The sequence below is a fragment of the Rhinichthys klamathensis genome, unplaced genomic scaffold (assembly GCF_029890125.1).
Source record: "Rhinichthys klamathensis goyatoka isolate OS25496 unplaced genomic scaffold, OSU_Roscu_1.1 h1tg000325l_1, whole genome shotgun sequence".
In the NCBI taxonomy this organism is placed as follows: Eukaryota; Metazoa; Chordata; class Actinopteri; order Cypriniformes; family Leuciscidae; genus Rhinichthys; species Rhinichthys klamathensis.
The window spans coordinates 4,333,748-4,350,947 of NW_026606840.1; the positions used below are offsets into that span (position 1 = coordinate 4,333,748).

The 17,200-nt window shown below is 39.7% G+C and overlaps 1 protein-coding gene across 1 annotated transcript in view; it reads right to left on the reverse strand.

The window, feature by feature from the left end:
• The window catches only part of dctd (dCMP deaminase), a 77,025-nt gene that overhangs the window by 6,979 nt on the left and 52,846 nt on the right, over positions 1 to 17,200 (reverse strand). The window contains exons 3-4 of the mRNA XM_056271833.1: positions 12,055 to 12,190; positions 3,904 to 4,020 (exon numbers count right to left, since the gene is read on the reverse strand). Coding sequence (XP_056127808.1) covers positions 3,904 to 4,020; positions 12,055 to 12,190 — 253 coding nt within the window. The remainder of the gene's footprint in view (positions 1 to 3,903; positions 4,021 to 12,054; positions 12,191 to 17,200) is intronic.

Here is a 17,200-nt window from a genome sequence, read left to right on the forward strand (position 1 = left end):
AAAAAAGCTTACCAATGGCACCAAAATATTGGAAAACATTCCTTTTAATAAATCCCTCTGGTTGTAATTAAATTATGTTAGTTTTCTGTTAGAGATGCACACACCAACAATATCAAAAGGTTTACCATATACCACATATAAACAAGATACAGCCCGGATGCCTTTATAAGAGAATCAGGGTGGATTCGCATTCCAAGTCTACTAATATTCCTTTTATCCTCATGTTTTTTACATGCAGAGGCTTTTGTGTTTCCTCATATCGTGAGGCTTTACAACTTCTAGTAAACAAACATGGCTATAACACCTTCAAAATTAACCAACAGCGACGACACCCTGTCTCAATTCTTTTAAACTCAGCATTCAAACTTTTAACATCCGCTTTGTTCAGCTCCATCTGATTGGCATCAACAGAGGGTGTTTTTAATGAGGTCGGACGATCATTTTTAGCCGCGTTTTGTCGCGAGGAGACGAAAGGGAGTGTTCCTTAATGATGCCGGAGCATTGAGAGGAAGCTGACACCCCACTGAGAGATGGGCCGGGGCAAGGCCAAGCATCCTGAAGATCAGACGGCATAGGAGCGTGTGTCGTGCTATCTTCAGCACACAGCTTCAGTAGGCTTTGCCACAAGAGTACATGGAGGGGAATCAGAGAGAGAGAGAGAGAGAGAGAGAGAGAGAGAGAGAGAGAGAGAGAGAGAGAGAGAGAGAGAGAGAGAGAGAGAGAGAGAGAGAGAGAGAGAGAGAGAGAGAGAGAGAGAGAGAGAGAGAGAGAGAGAGAGAGAGAGAGAGAGAGAGAGAGAGAGAAAAAATCAGGACAAAAAGACTTGGAGGGGAGGAGAGAGAATGGGGAAGAGGGTGTTAAGAGAGTTCAACAGATAAGAAGAGATTGAAAATAACAACAGAGCAGGGTTTGGAGAAGGAAAAATAAGAGTAAGACAACCTGTCACTATGTTGGCTGTATCTAAGCAGCCAAGAAGGCTCACAAAGAACCTGGCTGCTCAAAGTGACGCCCACTGCAGGTTTTTCAGGATGACCATAGAGATTGAACCTCAGTTTCCACCTGCCTCCTCTGTCATTTCATCTGCAGCCACATCAGCACTGACAAGGTTGCCACTTAAAAAAAATAGCTCATGGTTTATACAGCGGTTCATCTTGTGTCTACCTAAGAAAATATAAATATTAAATGTGTTTGAAGTGGAAAGTACATAAAGCATACTACAGAATTCTTTTCAAGGATAATTACAGTCATTCTTGTTGCTAAATTGTTGTACTGTTAGAAAAAGGACAATGAAACTATACAGATGCAACAATTAACCAAATTTATGAATATAAATCGGACTATACTTGAGATATATGCATGGCATGTGGCAATCAGACTCTGTTCACATCGATAGAAACAGTTTGAGGGCGCATGTACACTGTCACACTTACAGTCACACGTCATAGTGCGAGACAAAGCTGTTTAAGAGCTCAGCAGAGATTGCATTAAATTAAAGAAAACCCTAAAGAGGGTAAACAATTTTTCAAATGATTTCTCAATGTAGCAGTTTTGGTGCTAGTATTGAATTTACTTTTTTCTTTTTTTAAACATCTCTGGTGCCAAAGTGACAATAGGACGGTTCATATCTGTTCCATGCATTTTACAATTTACAGCATGGTGAATTTTCCGGTGGCATATAGCTTAATGCTTTTAAATATGTGGTAAAAGGGACTTTTTGAATTGACATCGGACAGACAAATAAAAAAAATAGTGCTGTCAAATCGATTAATCGCATCAAATAAAAGTTTTTGTTTATATAATATGCATGCATGTATACAGTGGGGAGAAGAAGTATTTGATACACTACCCGATTTTGCCGGTTTTCCCACTTACAAAGCATGTAGAAGTCTGTCATTTTTGTCATAGGTACTAGGGCTGGGCAAAAAAAAAAAAAAAATTCGATTAATCGTTTTTTAAAATGTGGTCGATTCAAAATCGATTCTCAACGGCCACGAATCAATTTTTTCCATATTCAGGGCTCGCGGTGCTGCGTCTTCTCACTCTGCACAAGGCAAGCGCTGCAGGCGTCGATACACACTCGTGTTTAGGAGTCGGGACATGACGGAATATTCACTTGCACAATCGGGCCAGCATTGCATCGTATCTAACGTTTATCATTTTCACGTCTTTTTAAGTTTTACCAGTGTAAATATTCAAGCACTGAGAGCTGCCAACTCTCACGCATTGGCCATGAGACACACGCATTTGATTGGTTTCACACGCCACACCCCCGATTTCTCAACGCTGAAGTGTCAACCTGGTCGGTCAAATGCCTGGAAGATGAGTTTATCTATATATCTACCTGTTGAACCACTCGTGATCGACTATTTATGCCGCAAATTAGTTCAAATCTCCCGGAATCTAGAGCGAGCGCGCACGCGAGACAGAGATTGCGCTTCAAACCGCGTAGCGCGCGCGCATGTCAGAGAGGGAAAGCGAGCGAGAGACCCAAAACATCACGACCTATCAACACCCCCGAATCGATACCCAGCCCTAATAGGTACTCTTTAACTGTGAGTGACGGAATCTAAAACAAAAAACATCTGAACTGAAACATCACCGATAGAGGCCGCTAAAAAATACATATAGCACCTTTAAGTGAACTTAAAAAAACAATCTTCACATAAACCCTTTATAATAAATGTCTCATTTACATGTGGCCTTCCTACTTGTCTAACAGGTAGGAAATATACAGAAATTGAATAAAGTTATCAAACACTTTACAGTCTTACAGTAACTGCATAAATTAAATATAGATTAATCCTTATTAAAGCTAAAATGTTCTGTTATCTTTGTTTAACTTTAATGGCAGACACAGTAGCAGGTTTTAGGTATTAGGCTGCAATGACTTAAAGAGGGCCTCATGTATAAAACTTTACGTTGATTTCATCCTAAAAGTGTGAGTACGCAAAAAAAGCTAGATTTTGCATACGCAAAGTTATCATATTTATAAAACCATGCGTACGCCAGAACCTGCGCAAAATTCCCTTTATAAAATCCGGAAGATTGTACGTACATGCATCCCTGAAATAACCATATATGGAGCTTACAATGCCTAGTTTTACTATGCATGATGTCATCTGCATATCATTTCCATGCATATTCCATCCACGTGATACCATATTAAACGGTACAAAGCATTAAGAAAATATGAGATACAGACAATGTGCAGTCACATTACATTGCAAAAAATCATTTGGTATTCTTGCTTTGTTTTAGAATAAATAAATAAAAATTGTGTAACATTTCAGAGAAAGTTTTCAGAGAAGAGTTAGTCTCATTCTTTTTAGGCATTTAATTAGTATTTAATTACTTTAAACAAATCAAATTTATGCAATTTTCCCATAAGGTAAACATATATTTTAGGATGTTTATATATTTTGAATGGAAACATAGGCCTTATTTTTTGCAGTGTAAATAATTGTAAGACTCAGCGCTACACTGACTGACAAAACATTTTAAAAATAAAATGTACATATCATACCATTTCCTACTGTCTGTCTGTGTACGACACTACACCAACAGCACAGTTCACCAGACACTACACCAACAGTTCAGCAGTTCTTGATTAGGTATCAAAATTAGTAGAATCATGAAATTTCACTGGTACTGACCATCATGATTCATGACAGCACTAATAAGGACGTATCTTTTACACGCCAATGTTGGAGCAAAGAAACAGAACATAACCTTGATCAAAGTATTAATGCACTGATGCCGGTTAAGAAATGAATGACAATTAGCTGTTTACTTGTCACCATAGGTTCAGTGTGCTACTATAATTCCTGATCAGTGGAAATAAAAGTGTTGATTGAAAAACCTAGACATGAACAGTTAGAAACAAATGCTCAGATACACTCTCACCTGCTTGAATAATGAGTTTGGCGCACTCGTTGCAGGGGAAGAGCGCTACATACATAGTGCAACCCTTGACATCTGCTGAGTTCTTATTCATGATGGCGTTCAGCTCTGCGTGACACACTGCAACAAGACATGAAATACCTGTTAGAAAGGTTCAGGGGTCACAAAAGCGCATATATGCGGCACAGAATGATGCATCATAGCTATGATTAACAATTCTGCTTCACAACAAACATGGATTGAGCTTTCTTTGCTTGTAAACATTGTACCACTCCACCAGAAAAAGGCTCCAGTCACCAGTTCACGGTTATAAAGGAAAAAGATTTCAAAGCATGAGTCTGAACAGATGTCAGCTCTTCACAACATCACCCAGAAAAAGCCCCGTCTAATCACTCACTCTGCTCGCCTTAATTATGGAGAATGAATTGGCCCATCAGTGGTGGCACATTACCACTGCACCACAAAACACCGGCCTGAAACACGTTTATTTTGGCAGAGCTTCAGCACAAGGCAGAGAGAGAGAGAGGGCATGTAGTTATGATGGAAGAGAGATGTCAGTAATTCACACAGATACGCACACTCATTGTGTTTAACTGGAAGCAGGCACACACACAAAGCTGAGAGAGTGTGCATGATAAAGCTCATGATGGAGTACGATCAAATGAGTGAACATGGGAGGGACTGAGCTATTAAATCTATCAAAATAACATTTGATACATGTTTGGTTAAAATGTAGCATGGAAGATATTGTTATTAATGGACTGCAGCAAAATAAAGCATAGCATCAACTAACATTTTTCTGTGGTTGCAGCGTATAAACACTGTATCCTATTAGAGAACGAGGTGAAAGTGTCATTATGTTCTCAGAAAAAAAAAAAATAAAAAAAATATTCACATTACCAATAAGTCTTATATTTGGTATTTCAGCATCCTCTAGTGGCACAATACTGTACAGACAATTCTTTTTTTACTATTGCTCATACTTAAGCTTAAGGGTTTGCTCAAATCAGAAAAAAATTCAAGCAGTCCCCTCCACCCTCATAAACACTGTGAATAACAAATTGAGTTGGTCTCCTTAAACCCTGAACTTAAATGAAAATTTAGCAAAAATATAAATTGTTTTGTTTTACACTGAAAATTATACAAATGGCTACAAGTTAAGTTATATATTGTACAGATTGATTTTGATTCAATTATGTCATTAACAATGTTTCACGCTTCAGTAATGTTTTGTACCATTCCCCACAGATTTGCATACATTTTTGCTCCAAATCAAATGTTGTAATGCTGTGACATTGTTGCACTCCATTTGGACATGGACTTGTTTTACTTAACCAATAGAACTTTAAGCAACATCCTAAATCAGAACTAAAACACTCTGAACATCTAGACAACCACTACTACAGCAAAGCCTGAGGATTTGTTTTGGGGTTTTTTCAGAAAAATCCTTCTCTGGCCTATTTTATGAAACAAATACAATTATTCTACATTAACAACTTGTTCAAAATGTCCTCTAGCAGTGCTTTGATTTTTTCCCTGCCTCACTAATAATACAGTTATAAAAAAATGCCCGATATGTGGTATCCTATAAGCCCTTTTATTTCAGCCATCACTTCCGCACATGTAAACATTGTAATATAAAAATCAACTTAATATGATTGATTACACTAGAGAGACTCCAAACTAAGATCCTTAAGACTAGAGCTGCCCCCAACTAAAGTTTTCCAAGTCGGCTGTTAGTCGTTGATTGGTGTTGGTAGGTGGCTCTCCCAAATTTTAAAATGTATTATTGGGCTTGTAACCTAAGAGCTCTGACTTACTAGCAAGGTTCACATTACATAAACTACTCACCAGACTGGGTCCAGATAGAATCATCAGCTTGCCTTCCTTTCTCACTCTCAGCCCTCCTATTCTCACCCTTGGGACTAGACTCTCACTCGTTGGACCCAATGGTATGGAACTCAGTCCAGATTTGGATGGCAGAGGGGTTCAATCTGTGCCCCAGTTGCTAGAAATCATAGATTCACTCAGCCTCTAAATGACCAGGCATTTTTGCTATGGCAAGAAAAAGATATCTTAACATTTAAAGATCTTTTTGCTAATGGTTGCTTCTTGTCTTTTGCGCAATTAGAATCTCAATATAAAACACCTAAAGCCCACTTTTTCAGATATCTACAGGTACGTAATTTCACACGTAAGAATTTTATTTCTTTTCATTCACTTCAAGATCGAAACCCTATTGATCAACTTTTTCCTGAAGACCTGGAGCAAAGAGGCAACATCTCTAGTTTATATTAAAACTTAGATTATTAAAGGTGCCCTAGAATGTTTTTTTTAATTATTTTATAATGTTTCCTGGGTTACCCTAATAATGTTAGTATGTTTTTTAGATAAAAAATAATTATAATTTAGAAATAAATGGCATTTTTCCTAGCCTGCTTTTAGCCTCTGATTTGAACACTCTGTTTGAAGGGGCGTGTCTGCTGTGGGATTCAGTGTAACCGCGGCCACTGCTGTGATTGGCTGACATGCTTGCATATGGAAAAGCAACGCATTACATGTGAAACTCTCTCCCGAATACTTTTACTACTGCTATTATACGTTTTTACTATAACAGCTATCGAGATTAACGAATCGTGAGATGTTTTTAAAGTATTTAGATCTATTCCCATCACATAAAATGTTGCCGTGATGAGCATTGAGCAGATGACTGTGTGTTGATCGCGAGAATGAAGATCTAATCATTGCAAAGCAGTTTCTGCACTCTCTCTGCTTTCACCAATGCAAACACGATGATGTAAATACAGTAAGAGCTTCATTGTGCAGTAACGTGCGTCATTGATTTCATAACGAGTTTGGCAAGTGTCCAGATAAACTCGCGCTGTGTGGAAAGATTGTTCTTTGATCGCTTTCTGTATATAATTTGTTCACAATTTAAATACGATTATTTTCATCCTACTAAAAGAAACGATGTGAAGCTGATATTTTAGTCACTGGCTTGACTTACTGATGCATAAACAGTATTGAACGATTTTGAGAGAAAGATTACCTGTCTGAACTTGAACAATTACACATCAGAAAGTGTTGCTTGGTAGCTCGATCCGAGGCCAGCTCTGTATTGGCCCAAGTTGAGGAAACAGCTTCGGCTGCGCAGTTCCGCCTGGCATTAGCCGCGTTTCCACTGCCGGGCCAGGGCCGGGCTGTGCTAGTGCGTGCCAGGGCCAGTCGCGTTTCCACTGTCACTTCCGGGGCTTGATCGGGGCTTACTCGGGGCCAACGGCCAGGATTTCTGGCCCGTCGAATACCTTGGGCCAAAGCGGGCCAGCTCGGGCTAGAGGAGTGGTTACGAACAGAGGCGGGGATTACCTGAGTCGAGAGACAGCGCCGATGGATTCTGTCAGCATTAAAGACTTTTAAAATAATTTAACTCACTTTCATGTTTTAATGCCTTCTGTTTGTGATCCGATGTGGATTCTGATCACCGTATAAGGTAGAAATATTTATACGCGATGCAAAAGACTATGCGCGCTAGCCATTACCATAGTAAACGCTTGAATACGCATAGTAAAAAAACATGGTGAACGCTTGAAGAAGTCAGACCAATCATAAAGGCTATCACAATCATGTTTTTATTTTATCTGTCAGTAGCCTACATATACTACATAGTAGGCCTAGTCTCTTTATACCGGACTATCTACTTTTTTTTCGGGAGCTTCCTATTTCTCTGACTGAAAATATATCTGTAGCTACTGGGAGTCGAGACTGTGCTAACGCTTCCCAGGTCGTATTTTTTGGTGGCATATAACATTATTTGTAGAAATTATCATTCTTTCTAAATGTGATATATGTCCTGTAACTACCAAATAAACAGAAACAGCCTCGACTGAATAATGTAAGTGTGTCCTCTTTCTTTTGTGAAATAGACCTAACGGTAATTTATTTCTGTGTGACTAATGTGCAATTTTGACATAAATTAATTCATTATGATCAATGTATCACTTTTTATTGTAAACCTGTGGTAAAACATCGATGCTTGCGTTTTAAATTTTCAAGTAAACAACAAAAATGCCAGCGAACGGCCGCTTTTATCATGTTTGTTTTGCGATGCACGCTGTTTCCAGTGATTTCTTTCTGATTAGTTTTCTGATAAAACTTCCATTTGTTGGTGAAATGATGGGTTAGTGTGACGTTGTTCCAGAGAGGCGTGTTGCGGGCGTGTTTTAGTGACGCGCTGTGGAGCTTCTGGCCCGACAGTGGAAACGCAGGCCCGGTGCTACTGGCCCGAGGCTATTAGCCCGGCACGGCCCGTTTAAAGCCCTGGCCTAGCACTGGCCCGACAGTGGAAACGCGGCTATTGAGGGCTGGCATTATGCAAATATTTGGAGGCGTACATATTAATGATCCCGACTATTGCGTCACAGTCGGTATTGTGTGGAGAACCGACCGTTTTTCAGGGGTGTTTTTTATAAACGTGAATTAAATGAGAACGTGAAAACAGTCCAGTTTGAGATTCACTCTATGTCATGTCCATGCACTGAACTCCTGTTATTTGACTATACCAAGGTAAATTCAATTTTGAATTATAGGTCACCTTTAATTATTATCCACTTCTCACAAAGAGATTCCTGGCAACTGGACCTTAATATCTGCCTGACGGACGAGGAATGGGATGAGGCTAAATATAGTATCCATGGCTCTTCTATCTGTGCTAGACACAGCCTTATTCAATTCAAAGTGGTACATAGACTTCATCTATCTAAGGCCAAGCTGGCAAAGATGTATTCCTCTGTTGATCCCACCTGTACAAGATGGAAGCAATGGATGCATATTTTTGTATCTTATTCTAGAATATTCTAGAATTGGACTGTATAGCTTTTACTTTATTGGCAAGGCACTTAATTTTAATTAATTGGAAACAGTCCTTTCCCCCTTCTTTTAAACAGTGGGCCAGAGATGTTTTACAATTCCTAAGTTCGGAAAAAATAAGCCTTAATTTAAGTGGCTCCAGGTTTAAGTTCACTGTCATGTGACGTCCTTTCATAAATCATCTTCAAAGCTAATTATAACTGTAAGTGGACGAACTGATGCTGGTGTCAGGTTTTGCTTATGATTTACTGAGGTTATTCTTTCTATTTTTTTCTCTATATACACACACAATGTAAAAGCACAATGTCTGTATGTATGCTGTGTTGATGTGTGAACAGGGACGTGCACAGGGGGGTTGCTCAGGTTGCCCGGGCAACTGCCCATATGCCCTTCTCGACTCAGGTTGCCCTTCCGAGGGAAAAAAAATATAAAAATAAAAAATCGTACAATGGATGCAGAATTTCACGTAGGCCTAGATAAATAATAAAAAAAAAAAAAACGCAAAACCTCATTCACTTCCATTCGGGCACTCAGCTCAACTGTTTACGTGGCTGCAGCGCTGCACGCGACCGGTGCGTAAGACCCCGCAAATTACTTAAGGCCCCACCTCCATCTCGTGTCATAGCGCGTCAATTAATGCGTACAACATCCATGACAAAATGAAGCGAAACTATCCTTTTGGTCACGAAAAGAGGAAGAAGAAAAAACCATGAGAGTGAATTGCGGGAACAACAATCAGGTAAACTTGTGTTCTCTCCTCTCTAAGTTTGATGTCAGCATAGTTTGATGTTTTTCGGTCTTGCTTGCTAACCTAGCTGGGCAGGCAGTGCATCTCTTGCATCACTTTGTGCCTGACAAAAGTGAGAGTAAAATACAATTTTTTTACATTTGTTTTTGATAAACGACAAAGTGCAACGGTGTTTGTTTACTGCAGCTCAGAAAACATAACCGCGTCGTGTGTGTTATCGTGCGTTCATGCGCGTGCACGAAATGAAACTCGCATTTTTCAAGCAGAAATATGTGGAGACCAGACATACTGTACAATACATGCACGTGAATGATGGCACTCCCAATCAAAGTACACATTATATTGCGAGGGTGGGGTGGGGGGGGGGGGGTGCCCTTTTTTCAGGTCAGAGCAACTGCCCCTCAAAATTCCTGTGCACGTCCCTGTGTCTGAATATGTTTGTTGTTGATTGTTGTTTAAACAAATAAAAAAATGGGGGGGGGGAAACAACTTTCAGTTTAACATTTTGGGTCACTTTGTGGAGTCCAACTCAATTGGCTTTGCTAAAACACAAAAAAAAAAATTATAATCCTGTCCACTGACCACATAAACCAGGGAGAAATATGAAGAGTGCAGTGGATCAGTCGAGGAAATACCAGCCAGACTGATAAATCCTCTCCCAAGTTTTCACACCTTCCCTTTGGCAGTACAACCCATTCAAAGTCTCAGGTTGGCGTGTGCCGCCTTTAGGAATGCCAGCTCCATTTCCATTTCTCACACTAATAGCTGCCACAAAGTGACCTTGCCCATTCCCTCACTCAGCAGCTCCACCTTTATCTCTCCCATCAGCCCCATGCAGGTGAAAAATAATCCATGACTGCCACCATGTGCTCAAAAGAGCATACACATCGCCACACGGTGTTAACAGACGCCTTGTGCTGCATTAACAGAGCCTCAAACTAGTGGTAATGTGGGTGTTGTGTGCTGACCTGCCGATGTCAAACAGAGGCAGACAGACTGATAATTATGGGTAACTGATTCTTGCAGTCCAACAGCCAAGACTCCAGAGGCCTGTTGCATGAAGATAGTTGAACTCAGAGTAGGTTTAGAGTTGACAAGTACATATAAATCCAACCTGGTTTAGATCAGGTTCAACAGGCTCACAACGCTCTGTATAAACGTTCTGTCAACTCAGGTTTAATCCAAAATTTACGATTAACTCTGAAGCGCATGCACCTGAAAATGTGACACGTGTGGCAAAACAGCCAATCACACGGAACATGGAGAGCGTCAGTTTGATTCACTTCTTTTGAGAGAGTCGGCACAATTCACTTCTCTGTTGAAGATTAAGAGATTGTTATGTAAAATATAATGAATTTAAATGCATTTACAAGGTAGGAATAAACACCACTGCTGCAGCGAAAGTTTGAGAAGGCAGCTGAAAGAAAATATCTGAATCAAAATAACTTATAATTTATATAGTTTCACAAAGAGCTCAAAAGAATACTAATGTTTAAAAGCAAAGTTTAATATTAATTGAAAATTATTATAATTACATGAATATATTATATGAATTATAATCAGATGAAAACCACTGCAAATGATCCAAAATGCTGTCGCTAGAGTGGTCTTTAATAAGCCGAAGTGAGCACACGTCACTCCTCTTCTCACAAAATTGCACTGGTTGCCAGTTGCCACTCGCATCAAATTCAAGTCACTGACTTTTGCCTACAGAACAAACACTGGCTCTGCTCTCTTTTACCTAAACTCATTACTTCAGACTTGCGTGCCATCCAGAAACTTGCGCTCTGCAAGTGAACGTCGTCTTGTGGTGCCATCTCAAAGAGGCACAAAATCTCTTTCTCTGGCCTTTTTCTGGTCTGTTGCATGCAGGTGGAATGACCTGCCGAACTCAACCAGAGCTGCTGAGTCCGAGGCAATTTTCAAGAAACGGCTGAAGACGCATCTTTTTCGGCAACACTTTATCCATTAATACTAACACTATCTTCTATATCTATAAAAAAAAACTATAGTTAGATTAAACTGGGAAGGATCATAGCACTTGCATATAGCTGTCCTATTGTTAGTTTAACTGCTTCTATTGTTCTAATTTGTAAGTTGCTTTGGATAAAAGCGTCTGCTAAACTAAATGAATAAATGTAAATAAATTATACATAATTACAATTCATATATTAGAAATATTATAAATAGGTTAATTAGCAGCAAAAGATGAGCAATTTTGTCTCTAAAATTCTTTCACTCAAAACTGCTTTCATTTGGAGCGAGAGCTACAGGGAGAGTGGCTTTATTGCATCAGATACATGTCACTTTACTCACAGCGAATTGGTCCAGTTTTGGTTTGCTCTAACCCTGAATAAAACCTGCTCCGGAGCAGGTTAGCCATGTAGCATAAGTTAGCATGGTGATGAAACCCACTAAGAACCAATCCATCTTCTTGAGCCCGAAAAATAGAGTTTGCTCAAACAAATCTCAAACTTACCTGGGTAGCAACTGAAACCGGCTTCATGCAACAGGCCACAGGGATCAAATTCAGAACTCACCATAGGGGTATTTGGTGTCCAGCTTGTCATCAGCACGGCGAGACCAGGGCAGAAGGTCATCGTCACAACCGTTGGGCATACCATTGTAGCCAATACCCACTATCTTGTTCTCTTGATTCACGATACAGGCACCAACCTGAAATTAAATCAGTTTTAAGGAGTGGTGACACTAAACTTTTCATTTCATTGACTTTCATTCATACGCATGTGAATAAGGGAGACAGGAAAAGCAAGTTTGTGCAAATTTAGCTTCCCATCACTTGAAGACATGTGACCAATAAAAGATCGACAAGTCACGTCGTGAGCTGAATTAACAGAAAGCAAAGTCTGCACTATTGCAGCATTGCAGTAAAGTGGAGTAGATTGAATATTTTTACAATTTGGATGTATTGAATTGTGTTTTTTTTAAAGACGCCACAGAGTGTGACATCACATTACGACCGTTGCAATATCAGTTAAAAATGTGCATGATCGTAAAAATAAAGCTTTCTAAAATAAATGTTTCTTAAGGGGCGTTTAAAAAACAATTAAGATGTATGCACTTTAATTGCATTTAATATTCCTATGGATTTACATTAGTTTTATTACAAACTAATAAACCTAATGTGATGTAACCATACATAAATGAAACAAATAAGAACGATATTTATGTGATATTACTAGTAAACCAAATGTGTTTGAAACACACAATAACCAGCTTTATATGCATCATCAATAAAACCAATTTATAATTTATAAACCAGATCAAATTAATTAATTCAATTTGTTTTCACAATATATATATATATATATATATATATATATTTTTTTTTTATATATATATATATATATATATATATATATATATATAACGTTTTTAAGTCCTGTCAGTTGAAACATTCAAGCAAGTTTAAAGCATTCAAGTGCAGGAAGACACGAAAAAGAGCTCAATTCAGAACCAATGCTATTTTTTCTGCAAACACAAAATTCTGTCTTTCTCGAATTTTTGAGCTTGAACCGACACATGCCATTAACTGTAAGAGGATTTACAGTTAAGACCCAGTTGGTTAGTAATGATGAATGAAGACAAGGGGACGGTTGCATAAACTGCTAAGAATAGTCTTACAAGATAGACATCAAAGTTCACAACATTAAGTCAGTTACATAAAAGCAAAGACTTGTCTAATTAGACACCGAAAAGTAAGACTGATTCAATCTAATTAACTGCTAGGTGTGCATAGAAAATTACTGAAGAAAAGAGTGTGCAGTGTCATCAACAGAAGTCAGCTTCAGTAAACTCAGGGCTCACAAAATCGCTAGCCCGACGTCCCGGGGCTATTGTGTTTTCCAGTCGGGCAACCAAAATGCATAACCGGCCTGGCCGACGGGCTATCTGAAATAGTGCAATCAAATTGCTCCCTTTTATTCACATTATTGACTAGTTATTTTAAAGGTACAATATGTAGGATTTTTCACCACCAGGGGTCGCTAACCTTTTACAATAACAAAGGCGTATATTGATGACGCAAAGCATTAAGCGGAATTATGGATCTTGTCATCAAGCTGATGGATCTTTTATGGATGAGTGAATACAGTGATGTTTTTAACATGACTGTGGTATGAAGCAGGGCGCGATTGCTAATGAGAGACGTATACCAGCGCCACACGCAACACGAGTCCCGCGGATATAAAGGAATAAGGACATTTCATTCTACCGAACTACATGCAAATGCTGAATTAATACTCGCACAGATCAGTTTATTAGACGAATTAAACTTGAGGTAACGCAGCGCTGTTTCACTTGCTCTAACAGTTACACTATCACACTAAACGGCATTTGAGTGTGTTGAATGTTGTTAGTTAGGTTGTTTGTTGGCTATATGAGACTAGCAGTGAGCTAGATCAACATTAGAATAACATACAGATCATATTCTAACATTTCATCATGTTGAACTAAATAACATTATTAGACAGGTGAGCAAATGTACATTAAACTAATCAAAGTACATGCAACACTGTCAAGTCGAAGTTAGTCGCGGACGTGGAGCTCTCGGCATCTCGAAAGATGTTGATCTTCGTTTTAGTCCTCTTTTTGTCTCAAAGTGCTTGCCATGGTCCATAATGTTTGAACAAAACAACAACAGCGTGAGCGTCCTGCTAGGCATAACCCAGTTGTCCACGTCTGTCGCCATGGTTACTATGGCAGTACGAGCGGACACCGAGGGTAACGCGGATATGACGCCATTGACAGGTGACTCCCTCACCCCTGCTCACACGCCCCGTTTCCTTGGTTAAAATAACAATTTTCTCACGAATTACAAATAGTTGGAAACATTTGGGATATTGTAACTAATCAACTAAACAAAATATCTAACATTGGCCTAGTGGTTTTTGTATATTTTACTGCAAAAAATCCTACATATTATACCTTTTAGTTTAAGGAAAAATATCACTGCGCAAGTTTTTGATCATGCTGATTTCATGCAAATTCTCATGAATCTCTGTGCCTGTTTTAAGAAAAACACAATCCCCTGCTTGATATATACTGTGTAACCACTGATGAACATATTCGTTTTTGATGAGAGAAAAAAAAAATCTATACGTGTGCGGATTAGAACCCAGAACCTCTGACAAGCTTGGCAAAAGTTAACCACAAGATCATTAAGGTACACAAGCAAAATCGCAGATCTATGTGAAATGATTCGAGCTTTGTGACATGGGCATTATCCTGCTGGAAGTAGCCATCAGAGGATGGGTACATGGTGGCCATAAAGGGATGGACATGGTCAGAAACAATGCTCAGGTAGGCCGTGGCATTTAAACGATGCCCAATTGGCACTAAGGGGCCTAAAGTGTGCCAAGAAAACATCCCCTACACCATTACACCACCACCACCAGCCTGCACAGTGGTAACAAGGCATGATGGATCCATGTTCACGCCAAATTCTGACTCTACCATCTGAATGTCTCAACAGAAATCGAGACTCATCAGACCAGGCAACATTTTTCCAGTCTTCAACTGTCCAATTTTGGTAAGCTCTTGCAAATTGTAGCCTCTTTTTCCTATTTGTAGTGGAGATGAGTGGTACCCGGTGGGGTCTTCTGCTGTTGTAGCCCATCCGCCTCAAGGTTGTGCGTGTTGTGGCTTCACAAATGCTTTGCTGCATACCTCGGTTGTAACGAGTGGTTATTTCAGTCAAAGTTGCTCTTCTATCAGCTTGAATCAGTCGGCCCCCTTTCTGCTCTGACCTCTAGCATCAACAAGGCATTTTCGCCCACAGGACTGCCGCATACTGGATGTTTTTGAAATGAAATGGTTGTGCGTGAAAATCCCAGAAACTGAGCAGATTGTGAAATACTCAGACCGGCCCGTCTGGCACCAACAACCATGCCACACTCAAAATTGCTTAAATCACCTTTCTTTCCCATTCTGACAATCAGTTTGGAGTTCAGGAGATTGTCTTGACCAGGACCACACCCCTAAATGCATTGAAGCAACTGCCATGTGATTGGTTGATTAGATAATTGCATTAATGAAAAATTAAACAGGTGTTCCTAATAATCCTTTAGGTGAGTGTATATATCTGGCTTGGTGAGACCAAGAGGATCCTGAAGGAATCAAGAACTACGCGAAAAGGACATAGATACATCTTAATGCATAATTACAAGCACTTATAGTTCAGTTAATACTACGATAAAATCATAGATACCCCAATATGACATGGGCAAGCAGGCAAACATAAAAACATATCAAATATATCAAATATATCTTAGTAATGTCTTTATATGAGGAAGTTAATGAAAAGTCTGTGTGTGCCAACACCAACACCAGCAGAAACAACACTGGACAGGCCTGAACCTTCAGGGGAAACTTGCGTGTCTCTCCTCCGCTGATCACTCTGTTTCTCACTCTTTTTTTTTTAAGAATACTGCACTCAGCGAGGAGATTATCATTTTTACGGTAAAAGCCAGACTACAAGTTCTTCCAACCAGACTCAATCTTTCTATCTGGTTTCCTACAACTCAGGTACCTCACTGCTTGCATCACACTACAGAACAGATCACTGAAACACTGCCACACATCTTAAACGGCTGCCATGCCTATAAAGGAATGTACATCGCACGCCACGACAGAATAGTGGATCTTATAGTGAAGGACATATCAAGCTTTTTCTCATCTGCTGTAAAAATGTACAAACATTCGTGTGTAAAATCATCTATGTTTCAGAAGTGTAATAGCTCTGAAACCTTTTCTCATGTGCTTGCAAATACACCAGATATTGTTGTGATTAATGAGGAGATCAGTGAGGTGTTCGTTGTGGAGGTTGCATGTACATTTGACTCTAGTATGGAAGAAGCTTTTATGACTAAGATGATTAAATATCAACCACTCCTAAACGTCATCTCAGAGTTAGGTTATCAGAGCCGACTTCTTGTGCTCATATTTGGGAGCTTAGGACACACACACAGGCTGGTTGTAAGGGGGCTTCAACAACTAGGGATGCCCAAAAAGAGGGCTAAACAGCTAGCAAAGTACTGCGCTCTGTCTGCTCTTATAGGCAGCCGTCATATCTGGCGGAGACGGTGCTACTTGTATCCATAACAACTGAGTGATGCAAAATACTGTGAAGATCTGCTGTATGCCACTGGTCCTTGATTATGTGCATGCATTTGACTGCATCTATAGTATTTTTGTCCCTGTAAATCATTTCTTTTAAGTGGACTTAAATAAATAGTTAAAATGTGTGTGTGTGTGTGTGTGTGTGTGTGTGTGTGTGTGTGTGTGTGTGTGTGTGTGTGTGTGTGTGTGTGTGTGTGTGTGTGTGTCTTGGGGGAGCTTTGCTTCGGCCACCTGGAATTCCTTTCTTGCCGGGGAGGGGGGGGGGTTAAGCGATACGAATCTGTTTGAGGCTCACGCGTTCGAGTTTATGGCTGTTTGTTTTCTCTCGCGTATGCCACAAAAGTGTCAATGGGAGCAATTAGGTGCCGGCTCTCTGGCGCCCTACTTGTGAGTTACCGGACAAAGTCAGGGGTTAGCACGGTTTCCAAGTGTTGACACTGTCCAGATACGCTACAAACGTGACGGTTCTGTTGCGGGTTCACGGCTTGTGTCCATTCTCAAACCGTATAGTTTGCCAATAGTGCTGCGCTGATCATAATCTGCAGG